This window comes from Acanthamoeba castellanii, assembly GCF_000313135.1.
Source record: "Acanthamoeba castellanii str. Neff unplaced genomic scaffold scf7180000084776, whole genome shotgun sequence".
In the NCBI taxonomy this organism is placed as follows: Eukaryota; Discosea; order Longamoebia; family Acanthamoebidae; genus Acanthamoeba; species Acanthamoeba castellanii.
This window is the reverse complement of record NW_004457586.1, coordinates 192,199-205,686: the sequence shown is the minus strand read 5'-3', so window position 1 is coordinate 205,686 and position 13,488 is coordinate 192,199. Positions and strand designations below refer to the sequence as shown.

The following is a 13,488-nucleotide window of genomic DNA, read 5'->3' as shown; positions in this document are numbered from 1 at the left end:
GCGCAGCGTTTTGAGCGACTTGGAGCGGGGCGAGTTCTATGACAGAAAGGGGAAAACAACACGTGAGTGGCACGCTCTTCTACGCTGTCCACTTTGCTGCAGTCCTTCGTACGACATGAGGCCGTGGCGCAGAGGGTGAAAAGGACCAGCACGAAGAAGGAGATGTGGGTCGCCATCTTCGCCGCGGTACTACTTTCAAGAAAGCCGGAAGCTTCCAACAGTTGATATACCCGTATATTATATTCAGTTTAGTCGGCAAAAATTGGTCCAGACAGAATGCCAAGAATGCTAGGGCTGTGCGCGCGAAAGGTGGAGAATTCCGTTGTCGGGCAAACAACTGCTTGGGCCAAGAAGAGTGTTCCGTTCGACAGCGAAAAAAAACAGGCTTGTGCACAATAAGGAATTTGAATGAACTCCTCGTGAACAACACACACCCACACACACCCACACACACCCACAACACGGTCGTGGCTTTGCTGTCTCCCCCTCCCCGCGAGCGGGGAGAAGAGTCTCTTGAGCTCTTTACATCACAACTTCTCCTCTTTAATGCGCTGCAGCAGCTCCTCCATCGTGGCAGACACCTTACGTTCGTCTTCTTCCGTGGCGCCTCCATGGTCCTGGAGGTGCTTTTGCTCTGGCTCTGGAAGCGCCGCAGCCGAGATCGTGGTCGGGGTCGTCGTCGTTGTCGTCGTCGTCGTCGTCGTCGGGGTGGTCGGGGTCTTGGGCGGCGAGAGGGTGATGCCGAGGGCGACAAGCTTGGCGATTTTGTCCTCCTGAGCCTGGAGCCCTTTGTTGATCCGGTACTGCTGGGTGTAGACCCACTTGCCGAGCGTGGTTTGCTTCCCCGGCAGGTGCTGGTCGTGCGCAGCGAGGTACTGGCACAACTCCTCGTATCGCACCTCCCACGGCACCTTCGTATGGCCCTCTTTCTCCTTTACTTCTCTCTTCAGCCTCTTTTTCGGGTTGTTCTTCTTTGCCTTCTCCTCCTCCGCCCTCCTCTTCTTGATTGTCGTTTTTTCCTTCTTCGCCTTCTTCTTCGTTTCACGTTTCTTCTCCTTCCCCTCTCTCCTCTCGTTCTCGCGTTCTTTCGTCTTTGCCGACCCTTTCTTTTCTTCGGTATCGCTGCTGTCTTGGGTCCGCTCTGCTCGCTGCTTCCACTTCTTGGCCTTCTCGCAGCCGGACTTGTTCGCGAACTCGTCTTTCCAGTCCCACTTGATGCCCAGGCTCTCGAGCCTCGACTTCCGCGAGCTGCTCAGTAGGCCCCGATTCTGGAGCGCGATCTGCTCGTAGAGCCACTTGCCGGTTGAGAGGAAGTAGGGCGGGTTCTGGCCGTCGGTCGCGGCGCGGAAGCGTTCGAGCTTCCGCAGCTGCCCCTCCCAGATCGCCGTGTCGCCGCCCGTCCTGACTCTCCGCTTGGGCAGACCATCCCTAAGAGGCTCCGGCTCCACTTCCTCCTTGGCCCGCGACGATGGTGACGGCGTCTCCTTGCATCGCCGCCGACGGAACGGCTTCACGCCGAGGGCGCGCAGCCTGTTGCGTTGGCTGGGATCGAGTGGGGACCAGCTTTTCTTGTTGTAGTGAAGCCAGTTGTGAAGGGTCTTGCTCTTCGCCTTGCTCGGCAGTCTGCCGTGTTCGTCGAACCACGCCTTGACGAGCGCGTACTTGGCTTCCCAGTTCTCCCGCCGCTGCGCGGGGCTGAGGAGGAAAGCAGGCTTCCGCGGCTGCGAAGACGTGGTCGAAGCCTTTGTCGCCTCCGCTACATCGGGCGCCCCACCTGCACGCCTCCGCCTCTCTTCCTTTGCGCTCTCCGGCTCCACTCTTGCGCCCTCTGCTCGCCGCTCTTCCTCCTGCTGCTCGTCCTCCTCATCGTCGGTGTACCAGTAGCGCTCGGTTTCTTCGCCTTCATCATCGACCTCCTCCTTCCCCTCCGCTTCGGGCTCTTCGCCATGATCCTCATCGCTATCTTCGTCGAAGTCCCCCTCGTCGCCGCTGCCGCTGCTTTCGCTGTCGTCCTCGCGATCTTCGCCGCTGCTCTCGTCGTCGTCGTCGTCGTCGGTGAATACCATGCCGAACAGGTTGACCACCTTGGGCGAACCCAGTTTCTCTGGCGTCGGCCGCGGTGCGGCTTCCTCCTGCTGGATTTCAGCTTCCTCGTCGTCGCTTACGACATTGAGGTCCAGCTCGAGCCAAGCAGGCCGCTCCCGCTCAGCCTCCTTCGCCGCTTGGCCGCCGTCGCGCAGGACTAATTAGTGTTGTGAGATTTGTTAGATGCGGGCACGAGGTTAGACCTCCGGTTGAGCTATTGGGCACCAGGTCACGCTCTCGCTGGAGAGATGCGAGCACGCACCTTGCTTAACGGCGACCGAACACGTCGGCTGCTGCACCAGCTCAGTGCCCGTCGAGACTTCGTGTGCGCGCCCGTCGCCAGCTTCGTCGCGTGGTTCGGGCTTCACGATCGCCGGCAGCGGTGTCGGCAGTTTGCTCCAGCCGCGAGCCTTCTCGCGCTCCCAGTTCATCTCGTCGTCGGCGCGCCAGTCTCGCTGGTTCTGCCAGTTCAGAGCTTGTCCGCTGGGCGGGTACGTCGCTGGGGATGGACCCTGACCGGACATTTTCCGCAGGCGCTCCTCCCCTTGCACGTGCTTCTTGCCGCGGAAGTGCTCGAACATCTGCTTCTGCGAGTTGAGCGTCACTTGGCACATCTCGCAGTGGTGGCGAAATCTGGCAGCACGCTGCGGAGGCGGCAACGACCCGGAGTCCGGAAATGCCTGTTCCACCTCGTCCATCTCGGCCTCCTCTTCCTGCTCCCTCTGCTTCTGCTCGTGCAGCTCCCGAGCTACTCTACGCTCGCGCTCCTCCTCCTCCTCCTCCTCCTCTTCCGTCCGTCGCTGTCGCTGTTGGTCCTGCCGCTGCTGCAGGCTCCGTTGCTCTCTCCTCTCGAGATGCATCTCTTCGTCGGGCGATTCCTCCTTGATTCTCCTCCCTCGACTTCGGCTTCGGCTTCGGCTGCGGGGCCGCTTGGCACTGGGCTCAGACTGCTCTCTCGCTCTTGTGCGGCTCGTCCCTCGGTCCCGTGAACGCCGGCGCTCGCCTTCATCCGGCAGCAGTTCGCTTCGGTGCATCGGGCGCAGCTCACGGTCGGATCGCCGGCGGTCCTCTTCTCCCCTCTTCTCACCGTGCGGTATCGTGGCCGGCGGCGGTGTGCGGTGACCAGCGAAGAAATTACGACGCGCCCGGTAGGCCTCATCTATGCGCCGCGCCTCTTCGTCGCGCGCCCACTGAAGCCACAGCTTGTGGAACCGGTGCTCGAGCTGCTGCACTTCGGCAATGGCGCGATCCCACTCGGGGGTGGCCTCCATCTTCCGCTTCTCGCGTCGCACTTCCTCCTTGATACGGTGCATGACCTGCTCTTCCATGTTCTCGGTGCACTGGCGCGCGAATCGCTTCCACTCGTCCTCCAGCATATCTGCTGCTGTGGTCTCGCTTGTCGCAGCAGCAGCAGCAGCTGTGATGCTCCTTGTGCCGTGGTGGTTGCGAGGGTGGGCACCGTCGTCTGGGTCGAGACGCGGTCGTTTGCGGCTGCCCGCCCCGTCGCCATTCGAGGCCTGCCACAGATCAACGAGGCAGCAATAAGAATTCAACAGACCATATTCCTTCGCATGATAAAATGAAATCAAGCCATTTGAATGGCCATCATAACTCTTAGTAATTCGATAAAATAAAAAAAAACGTAGAGTGAATGATTACGTACAAGATTGCGCTCCTCGCGGGATACGCTGTCTCTCCTTATGCCCACCTCCGGGGCAGCATTTGATGCCTGCTCCATCATCATCTTTTTACTGCACGCTTAAATTTAAACCTAATACAAAGCTTCACGCGGGCATGCCCGCGGTCGTCCTGCACCAGATCCATGCACCACCGAGCGGTTTTTGGTTCGCTCGGCGGAGGGGTGTAAGCCCCAAAGTCCAGAGGATCGGCCGTCCACCGCCTTTGCCTCGGACGCTTATTGCTGCTGCTGCTGCTGCTGCTCCTTGTCGTCATCGTCGTTGCCGCGGCTGCTGCCGTTGCACCATTCCGTGAGGAACTTGAGCCAGATGTTGCGCGCGCCGTTCCAGTCCCGGTCCGTGCGGAAACCGCACTGCTCGCACCAGAAGAGCTTGCTCTTGCCCAGGCCGTGGTTGATCCGCCCACACCCGCCACATGTCTTGGACGTGTAGGACTCGTCGACCAGCACCACGCGGCATCCCGACGGGTACTCGCGGATCTTGTGGAGCAGGTGCTGCTTGAACCGAAAGTGCGACCAGGTGAGCATTGCACGCACGGTCTTGGAGTGCAGCCCGCGCCGCTTGCTCTTCCCGACGACCATGTTGCTGGTCTCGTAGTGCGGGTAGATGATGGTCTCAAAAGTCTCGCACAGCCACTTGGCCGCCCGCCGATGGAGGTCGTCGACCAGGTCGCGTATGCGCCGGCGCATACGCGCAGCGGCCCGACGCATCCGGCGGCGCCGCTTCTTTCTAACGTCGCGGTCGGTCGTGCGGCTGACGAGATCGTCGAGGTGGTGGCACAGTCGCCTGATGCGCCCAAAGTCGTTGGCACCCAGCTCGTAGACGCGCGCCTCGTCGGGGCTATAGACCGTGAAGGGCGTCCGCACGCCCGGATCGATGGCGGCAGCAGCGTGTGGCGCGACGGCGGGGGCTTGGTTATCACCCCCTCCCACCGCGTCGGGCTGCTGTTGCTGTATCGGATGCTTCACATCCAGTGGCACCGGTATGGAGATGTAGTACCGCCCGAGCTTGGTGCGCATGACCCGGAACTCGTGGTCCATCTTGGCCGGGAGCGACTCGCTCGAGCGAAGCACGGTGTTGCCAAAGATCGGCGCGTACTCGCCTCGGGTCCGGTTCCAGTCCCTCGAGCGAATGACCACCGTCTCCTGCTGCAGGCGCTTGGCCGACCGAAAGGCGATGTCGAACTTGCCCCGCCCGTGTGCCTGGACCGCGTTCTTGTAGGCCGTAACGAACTGGCCCACGGCCTGGTCGCGGAGGTCGTGGGGCGTCTCGAACACCCACGAGATACCAACGTCGTCGTCGTCGCCGCCGCCGCCGACCCCGCTCTTGGCGCGTTTGATCCGTTCCGCCTCTCGCAGGCCAAACTCGGTCACGAAGCGAGCGCGCAGTGCCTTCTTGGTCGGCGCGCACTGCCGTCCGCGCACGGCGGCGACGCACTGGTTGTAGGTCCAGCGCACGGTGCCGATCCAGCGCTTGAGGAGCGTCTTCTGTTGGGCCGTTGGAAAGACGCATATCTTCCGCGTCTTACCGTCGAAAGCCACCATCCCACCCTCCCCATCACCACCCCCCTCAGCGCCGGCGGTCCCTTCCGCTTCCGCTTCCCTCCGCCGCCGCCGCCTCCTACTCGTCCTTTGCCTTTTTCGCCTCCCGCCACCGTCGTCGCTGCTGCTGCTGCTGCTGCTGCCGTCTGTCTCATCTCGTTCGCTTTCCTCGCTGCCGCCTCGTTCCTCGCTTTCTTCCTCAGAAGGCTCGCTTGTCGTGCTTCCTCGGCCTTCCTCCAGGGCTGCTCGATCGCGGCGTGCTCTTCGATGCGCCGCAGAGCGGAGGCCATTTTGTCGCGCCACAAAGAAGGTGGTGACGGCGATGAGGTCGTCGGCCAGCTCGCGCTGTGGATCGAGGGCGTCGAGAGTGGCGGCCGCAGCTGGATCGCCCTGGCCGACCACCACGAGCCGGACGTCGTGGCGCTTAAACACGTGCTCCAGCAGCTCCGTGGCAAAGCGAGCGAGTCGGTCTCGGTGCAGCACGGCGACCTCGTCGACCAGGCCCGCGAAGCATCGGTCCAGAATGGCGCAGAGACCCTTGCGCCGGAAGTTGAGGCCACTAGCCACTTCGGAGACGATCTCGTGGTCGGGGCAGAGGCGTCGGAGCTCGGCGATTTGGCGCTCGAGGTCGGGCCGCTGCTTCTCGCTCGAGACCCTGGCGTAGGCGATGCGCTTGCGGGGTGGCCTCGTCGTGGTCTGGATGGTGCGTCCATCCTCGGAGCGCGTGACTGCGGGGAATTGAGAGAGGAGGTCGCCGCAGTGGTAGAGCCGCTTGCCCTTGTCGCCGATGCGGCGCGTGCGCAGGTTGCCCCGATCGGCCAACTTGCGCAGGCAGGCTGCCGTCACGCCAAAGTATTTGGTGGCCTCGCTTGACGGCACGTAGGTGTCTCCACCGGCCTCGATGAGCTGGCGGGTCCGGTGCCTGACGATTGCGGTGTTGCGCGGATTGTGGAGCCACGGGCGTTCGTTGGTCTCGCCCAGAGGGCCTTGCATAGGTGTCTGTCTGTGACTCGGTTTGGTGCGAAGTGTTGTGTTTCTTTGCGAGGTGCTGACTATTTAAGGGCTCGTCCTGCAGTTTTTTTGGTTGGGCACGGAATTACTCCCTCTGGCCTGTTTGTGCTTGTCACCACCGCAAATTTCTGTGAGGAAATTGGTAAAGAAAAGGCCTCACCACAACCAAGGATGGATGATGCACAGCTGCCTTGCTTACTGCTCTTCCCCAGTCGCCCCGTCCACACTGCATGGCCGCCTCGCCCATGGCTGCCTTGCCCATGGCCGCCTTGCGCAGGGCCGCCTCGCCCATGGCCGCCTCGTGCCTTCCCACCTCGGCCTCTGTGTGCATGGCCACATTGCCCACCACCTTGAAAATAGCTACCTCGCCTTGAGCTGCCTTGCCAACAGGGACAATCTGATGACCCTGCCACAAGTGGTTCTGCTCAGTCCGCGCTCTCCAAACTACTTGGCCACAACTACACAACACTGGATACTTGTGGCCTCTCATCCTCGGCAGTGCAACGTACACTTGCATAAATGATTTTAAAATTAATTTCCTTCTGCTCTGGCATCCCATGAATCCGACCCCGGTGTCATTCAGTTTTCTGGCATCCCATGAATCCGACCCCGGTGCACACGAAATTTCCAAATTGGATGAAATTTCAAGTCGGATGACTAAACTCTAGGACGAGGCCTTAAAGCCACGCCTGATGCTACGTGTAGGTTTTGGTCGGTCCGACGGCTGTCTACGAAAACTCGTTTATTTATTTATCCGGTTTTTGTTGGGACTGCCCAGTAATGTTTAGGACTCGAACGGTTCGTCAGCCCCAAAGAGGTCGTCGTCGTCGCTTTGCTCCTCTTCCTGCTCTTCCTCTTCTTCGTTGCGCCTCCCTGCTCCAAACTTGGCTTCGATCGCTCTCTTCAGCACTGCACACGACATGCACGCGGCGCAAAGAGCACGTCAGCCTCTTTTCAGAGAAAGAATACATGATTACGGATGGCGAGGAGGAGGAGGAACAAACCGTCGGCCAGGTCTTCCTGCTGCTCTTGGGGCATATCTTCCGGCCTCCCTGGCAGCTCCTTGGGTGGGCAAGGCCTGGGGGTGTACTGATAATGACCACCCTCGGGCGGGGGCGGGGGCGGCGCAACCGCGGGCGTATCTCTTCCGTCGATCGGCGGCTCCACGTCTCCAGTTGTGACACCACCGGAGGGCGGTGCGGGCGGCACAGCCCCGTGCTGCTGCTGCTGCTGCTGCAACTCAGCACTGAGCCGGAGTTTGTTCTTCAGCTCCTGAGAGCTCGTCAATTGCGATCGTAGCTTGTTGCTATCGGGCCTCGGTGCTGTGGTGAGCACGGATATCACCACAAAGTCAGTCAGCCTACGAGCCGAACCACGAGATTCTAGAATGATGCGCATCATGGCATTGCGCGTCAATCGGGTGGGACAACTTACGGACAGGCAGGGGGACAGTGACGGCACTGCCACGGCCTACGTGGTGGGCGGCAACGGAGAGTAGTTGGGCGGCGTTCTTGTCGACCTCCTCCGCACTGATGTTGAGAGTGCGTTGGAAATACTGGAGGTAAAGAGAGAGAGAGAGATCAGACCTGCTTGAAAGAGGCTTTGCCTCGGTAAGCAACGTAACAAGGTGGTGTGCGTACCGTCCGCCAAGCTGGGTTCTGGTCAAGCCACGCGAGAGGAGTACAGCCCTGTGTTCAAGGGGTTGGTTGATGCAATCAAGCGCCTAGATGCGAGAGGAGGGAAAGGCATAAAGAAATTTTCAGGAAAGTACCCAGAAACCGAACTCGCCATTGGAGAAGCCCATGTGCGACTCATGCTTGAAGCCAGAGGGAGAGGAGATCGCCATAGCCTGCTCCGGCTTCCTCTGTCATGGTGTATTTGAAAAAATAAAAATACAAAATTGAAGTTTAGTGAGAAAGAACCACCAATAAGCGCACCCTGATGAGTATATACCTCCTTCTTGGCACCCCTCCATGAGGTGAAGGTGCCCAATCCGGTCCTCCAGACCTTCTTGAAGGTCGAGGGCCGCATGCGGTACTGCTTCTTGTTGATCGCTTCCTTCACAGCCGCGTGGAAGCGGGCCGCGTCCTGCTCGAGGGCAAATGATACGCCCACTGACGACGCAAACGTATGGGCACGCGTCAGTACCACCACCCACCCACCAGGCAGGCAGGCAGGCAGGCACAGAATCGAAGTACGTACAAATGGAGTTATCACTCTCAAAGGTGTGGAAGTAGGGCGTCGCCTGCAGGTACTCGAAGCCTTCATAGAGCTCCTGCGTGAAGAACCTTGTGCCGGTCTGTTCAAAAGAGGAAGCTAGTCGTGTTGGTTACCCCAAACCTGCTGTGGTCCACCACCAGAACGGAGGGAGGAAGGTACCTGGAGGTCCAGCAGCTGAAGGTAGAGGGTCTTGGTGGGCTCGTGGGCAAAGAAGGTCCACACGCCCACCAAGCCAGTCTCCTCCCACTGTGCCCTTTCCGGGCGGGACACATAGATCTTTGTCACCCCAGCCGCAAAAACCTAAATCATCAAAATAGATTATGGTTAATCATAATCCACATCAATCAATCAATATTAATAGCAATGCTCGTGTGATGGGCACAAACGAAGGATCGAAGAGGTTGCTGAACGAACCTGAAATGCTGGGCCAAGGAAACCGTTCTTGAGTTGATTGATCTCTTCGGGAGTGAGTGACGCAGAGTACATCTTCTAGGCTGGGTTTCGTGTGTTGTGAACGTTTCTTTCTTCTTGGCCTTCGTTTTGTTGTTGCTTCTGTGTGCTGGGTTCGGCGAAAGGGAGAGGGGGCGAAAATCGAGCTTGTGCTTGTTTCGTTTCTTGCTACCTTTTCCTTCCTACCCCTACTACTCGCTCAGCGTCGGCGGGGCAGTGAAGTCGTAATGGAGCATCAGTGCATCGACGTACTCGCCGTGCGCCAGGAGCCCGGCCTGGGGAATGCGCCCAATCTGCTTGAAGCCCAGCGAGCGCCACAATCGCACCGAGGGCACGTTGGACTCGAACACAAGGTTAAACATGGCTGTGGTGTGATGCCAACAACATAAGAGTAAGTGTAAGCCTTTTGGGTAGGCGTGGTCGTGATGTTGTCACCGTCACGCTGTGCAGGAGGTAGGACACACACATACACACACACACACACGCAGGGAGAAAAGGCAAACCCGCGCGATAGCCCAACTGGGGCGCAAGGGAGAGGAATGCCTTGCCCATGGCCTTGCCTACTCCTTTGCCTTGTGCTGACGGCTTGGTAATAAAACCGCCGTTGCAGATGTGACCGCACCGCCCTGGCGTAAATGGAGTGATCGTTTTCAGATACTACTTGGGTGTCTGATGGCAGAATGATGGTGTGGCAGACGACTGACCTGGGAAGTTGGGCTTGATGTAGAAGGTACCCAACACCTCCTGCGTGTTAGGGTCTCTGTTTAGAGCCAGGCATTCCACATTGTGTGTCAATCAGATTGCACCAAGCTGGACCTGGGTAAAATCGAAGGAGGGATAACCTGGCTACAAAAGCGTCATGGCTGAGGAAGTAGGCCCGGAAGCCCACTTCGTCCAGTGTGCTCAGTTGCGGGTATGTCATACCTGCACTTGCTCAGGTCTCAGAAGAAAACAATACAAAAAAACCGACGAGAAAAGAAGAAAATAGGAAAAGGAGAAAGAGAGGGGCAGGTGCCTTCGGAAATGACATGGTTGAGGAAGCCGCGGAGAGTCTCAAGTTCCTCTTCACGTGCGCGATCGATTTCGACCACTCCCACGCCATCCCCTCCGGCTAGGTTGTCCGTCGTAGTTGTCTTCAAATCTGCTGCGAGAGCAAAGCGGAGTGGGAGACACTCAAGGTGACGCTTCTCGTTCTTTGCTTCAATGACGTATGCCATTGCCGTTTGGGTTGTCAGTGGCTCTCGCCTTGGGGCCGAGCGAGTGTAGTACTATTTTAAAGATTGGGACAGAGTCGCAAAACTTGTTTTGCGTTCTTTTTTAAATGAAAAGATTTTTTTTTAAAGCCTGACTTCTTCAGGCCTGTGTTGACCTCTCGGTGCTCAGTGTGGCCTCTCGGTGCGTGATACGGCTTTGTGCTCAAAGAAGGACTTCATCTTTTGGACACCTTGGAGGTAGTCTTCGTTCTTTTGAAGGACCAGACGGAGAACCAACACGAAAGAAAAACGTGTTAGCGCTTGTGCCCGCAGTGGCGCGGTGGCGTGGATTGGGGTCTCGCGCACCTTGGAGGCGAACTTGAGGATGGAAGCACAAGCAGAGCACGTGGCGATGGTGTTATAGAAGTAGGCCAGTTGATGGAACTTGGCTCCGGGGTATTCATCGCCGAACTGCTTGTAGATCATGTGCACCTTGATGAAAGCAGTCCTCTCCAGGTAGAACCCCACAAGCAGCTTGAGGTCCTTGTCTAACGTGCGCGGGTCTTCCCGTAATGGGACTTTGAGGCCTTTGGCCTTGCGCCGGCTATCATTGACCTCAAGCAAGAAGATCTGAAGTGGTGCAGACGCGCCACTTGGTCAGAGGCCGGGCCTTCTTCTTGTCGCGCGAGCTTAGCCGATCAGTGGTACCTTGGCAAGATAATGCAAACCATTGATGATTGTCGAATTATCCGCCCCAGTTGATATGCAATCGAGTAATTGCTCCAGGCACTGATGGTCTTCGATGAGCACCACAAACACTGTGCCCGTCGCGCGTTTTCAATGCACGGCCCAGATGGATTGCGGCAACGTACCTTGTTGGCAATGAGCACTTCCACTGTACCGGGATGGTGCTTAATGGTCGTGTAAACGACTTTCCACGCCGCTTTGCAAATGCCCATATCCGAGCCGTCACGACAGAGCTGCACCAGCCTGAAGGGAGCGAACGCGGTGAGCAGGGCTAAGCATTGACAAGCGGCCCCCTCGGGAGGGGGGCAGGGAGCGATGTGAGAGGCGGCGTTGGGATGCATACTTGGCCCAGAACGTTTTCTCACGTTTCACCAGAGTATACATCGAGGCCGGTTGGAGAAGAGCATGCAGGCACCGCAACATGTCTAACGGCGCCCAATATGGTGAGCGCGCTCTTATGGATGAGAATGGAGGGCGAAGGAGGGAAAGATCTTACTTGCTTTCGAGAGCTTCAGCGGAGCCGATGTTGATCCCGGCCGCGAGGTGATAAATGCGATGACCGCCGTTAATTCTGCGCGCGCACAAAGAAGAGTGGATGTTAGTCAAGAGTCCTCATCCACTCCATGGAGAAAGGCTCGAGCCGGAGAGGTACCTGGAGGATTAAGCACCAGCCCGTGGCCAGACAGTGGGTCTCCGGTGATGGACACCTAAAACCAGAAACAACACGTAAATTCTGGGAACCAGAAAAGTTATGCTCCGCTTGAACGGGCCACGTTGGTACCCTCTCTGCTCTGCTCCGAGTGGAGCCGGATATGAGGCCCAGGTGAAGCAGTGTGACGCTTAATTCGGCTAGCAGTTCCGTCACCAGTTCCACCGTCTGCGCAAGGACGTCAGCAAAGGAGGCGATACCAATGAGGGGAAGGTTAAAAAAGGAGACCTACCTGCGTCTCCGGCATTTCAGAGGCGAAAGCGAGCAAACGCTTGAAGAGCGACCCTTTCAACACGAACGCGTATTTCAGCAGTATCTGACAAAAGACCAACACACATGGTGAGTGCCAGAGAGCCACACAGTACCAGCGCTCATGATGTGTACCGTATGTGTCGGTCCTTTGGCTGCCCTTGCTCCCTGGGTTGCTCTCTTGCACATTTGCCCGGTCAAGAGCGAGATCAGTGACGGAGTAAACTCGCCCTTGATGGATGGGTGGGTATTTGAGGGAACATCTCAATTAGTTTTCCCACTTAGCCCAACCCTAGCGAGCTGTGGCCCTTGTAAGTACCTTGGAGATCCAGGGCCGTCGTTCCATTTGCGCTCTCGCAAATTCAGAGGGCTCCGTGAGATCCTGCCCGCCGCCGCCGCCGCCGCCCGAGTGTGTCAGGTGGCAGGAACACTCCTTGAGGTAAGTGTGACTAACGGCGGTACCTCGAATAGGGCTGTCTCATTTCGCGTGTAGTAACTGTACAGTACGGGAGTCCAATCCTCGCTCATCAATATGTCAAATATCCGTATGACGGCGTACTGGTGGATCAACAGCAGCAGCAGCAACAACATGGTGAGGATCAACTAAGGCGCGGCCTAAGGAGGAAGACAGGTACTTACCCGAATGTGAGCCACCTTGGATCTTGAGAGATCCCTCAGGGAAGGGAGGAGTTGTGCTTCGTCAGCAGCCACTGCTCTCTGTTCGACAGGCCAGTTTGTGCGCCCGTGAGGTGCAACGAGGGTGAGGAACCGCCATGAAACGAATGACAAGAGATAGAGAGCGTTCATACCCGCACGCCTGCGGACTCATGTCGCATGAGCTGCACCCATACGAAGAGCCAGACGGCACTGAGACGAGACGACTGGGATTGGATTCCTGAGATCGCATAAGAGTTGTGGTGTCAGCCAGGCCTGAATTTCTTCCTCTGTCAAGTCGAACGAAGCCGCTTAAAGGTACCATTTACAATATCGGTGTGCAGAAACTCATAGTTGCGTTGCACCAGCAGCTGCTCCAGAGTCTCCCGAGCTCTCTGTCCACGAGAAATGCCGTTAAACTCCTTCATCTCCAGTTGCTCACGTGTGAGGGGAACCTTGATGGTTTTGCCTAGCCTCTTGAAGATTGCAAGGTAGGTGAACTTCTGGTTGCTGACTGTCGCAAACGTGGCTTTGAGGTAGTAGTGGAGAAAGAAGGCGTCGAAGAGAGGCTCCACAAAAGTTCGTCGTCGTTCGTCCTCTTTGGGCTAATGAGACGTGGAGAGGGTGTGGTTTCAATCTCAAGAAGAAACAAGAGATAGGGCGACGGAGGGTGTACCCCCAGCACAGATTCCATGGTCGTAGCTCGATATGGCCAGAGTGCTACTGACACTTCGTTGAAGAAGGTCATGGCGTGCGCCAGATGGTACACTCCAGCTCTATCTGCTCGACACCTCGGGTTAGTAAAAGCAAGGGAGCAGTACCTCACAAAGTTCGTTGGGCAATGCGTCGCACCGTTTGTGGAGAAGATGCTACCCAGCACTGCTTTGGCCTTGTTGGATTGCATCACTTGCGCCACGAAGAAGGCCAGCTGG

The 13,488-nt window shown here is 57.8% G+C and overlaps 5 protein-coding genes across 5 annotated transcripts; all 5 read right to left on the bottom strand.

The window, feature by feature from the left end:
- Positions 1-527: 527 nt before the first annotated feature.
- On the bottom strand, positions 528-3,461 carry ACA1_278350 (helicase associated domain containing protein; the record flags this gene model as incomplete). Its single annotated transcript, XM_004344587.1, has 2 exons — positions 528-2,242; positions 2,348-3,461. 2 exons carry the CDS (start codon positions 3,459-3,461, stop codon positions 528-530), a joined length of 2,829 nt encoding a protein of 942 aa, XP_004344637.1.
- A 539-nt stretch (positions 3,462-4,000) lies between these two features.
- Positions 4,001-6,316, bottom strand: ACA1_278340 (RecF/RecN/SMC domain containing protein; the record flags this gene model as incomplete). Its single annotated transcript, XM_004344586.1, has 1 exon — positions 4,001-6,316. One exon carries the CDS (start codon positions 6,314-6,316, stop codon positions 4,001-4,003), a length of 2,316 nt encoding a protein of 771 aa, XP_004344636.1.
- An 802-nt stretch (positions 6,317-7,118) lies between these two features.
- On the bottom strand, positions 7,119-9,040 carry ACA1_278330 (WH1 domain containing protein; the record flags this gene model as incomplete). The annotated part of the gene is made up of 8 exons (XM_004344585.1): positions 7,119-7,243; positions 7,339-7,606; positions 7,809-7,889; positions 8,106-8,198; positions 8,288-8,448; positions 8,537-8,633; positions 8,714-8,854; positions 8,969-9,040. The coding sequence occupies 8 exons, from the start codon at positions 9,038-9,040 to the stop codon at positions 7,119-7,121; spliced, it is 1,038 nt and encodes a 345-aa protein (XP_004344635.1).
- A 155-nt stretch (positions 9,041-9,195) lies between these two features.
- On the bottom strand, positions 9,196-10,221 carry ACA1_278320 (acetyltransferase, GNAT superfamily protein; the record flags this gene model as incomplete). The annotated part of the gene is made up of 5 exons (XM_004344584.1): positions 9,196-9,368; positions 9,508-9,630; positions 9,709-9,764; positions 9,847-9,928; positions 10,020-10,221. The coding sequence occupies 5 exons, from the start codon at positions 10,219-10,221 to the stop codon at positions 9,196-9,198; spliced, it is 636 nt and encodes a 211-aa protein (XP_004344634.1).
- Positions 10,222-10,383: 162 nt separating this feature from the next.
- ACA1_278310 (uncharacterized protein) lies at positions 10,384-12,984 on the bottom strand (the record flags this gene model as incomplete). Its single annotated transcript, XM_004344583.1, has 11 exons — positions 10,384-10,467; positions 10,564-10,827; positions 11,070-11,215; positions 11,441-11,515; positions 11,597-11,651; positions 11,726-11,821; positions 11,886-11,969; positions 12,222-12,284; positions 12,365-12,505; positions 12,712-12,797; positions 12,879-12,984. The coding sequence occupies 11 exons, from the start codon at positions 12,982-12,984 to the stop codon at positions 10,384-10,386; spliced, it is 1,200 nt and encodes a 399-aa protein (XP_004344633.1).
- Positions 12,985-13,488: the final 504 nt, after the last annotated feature.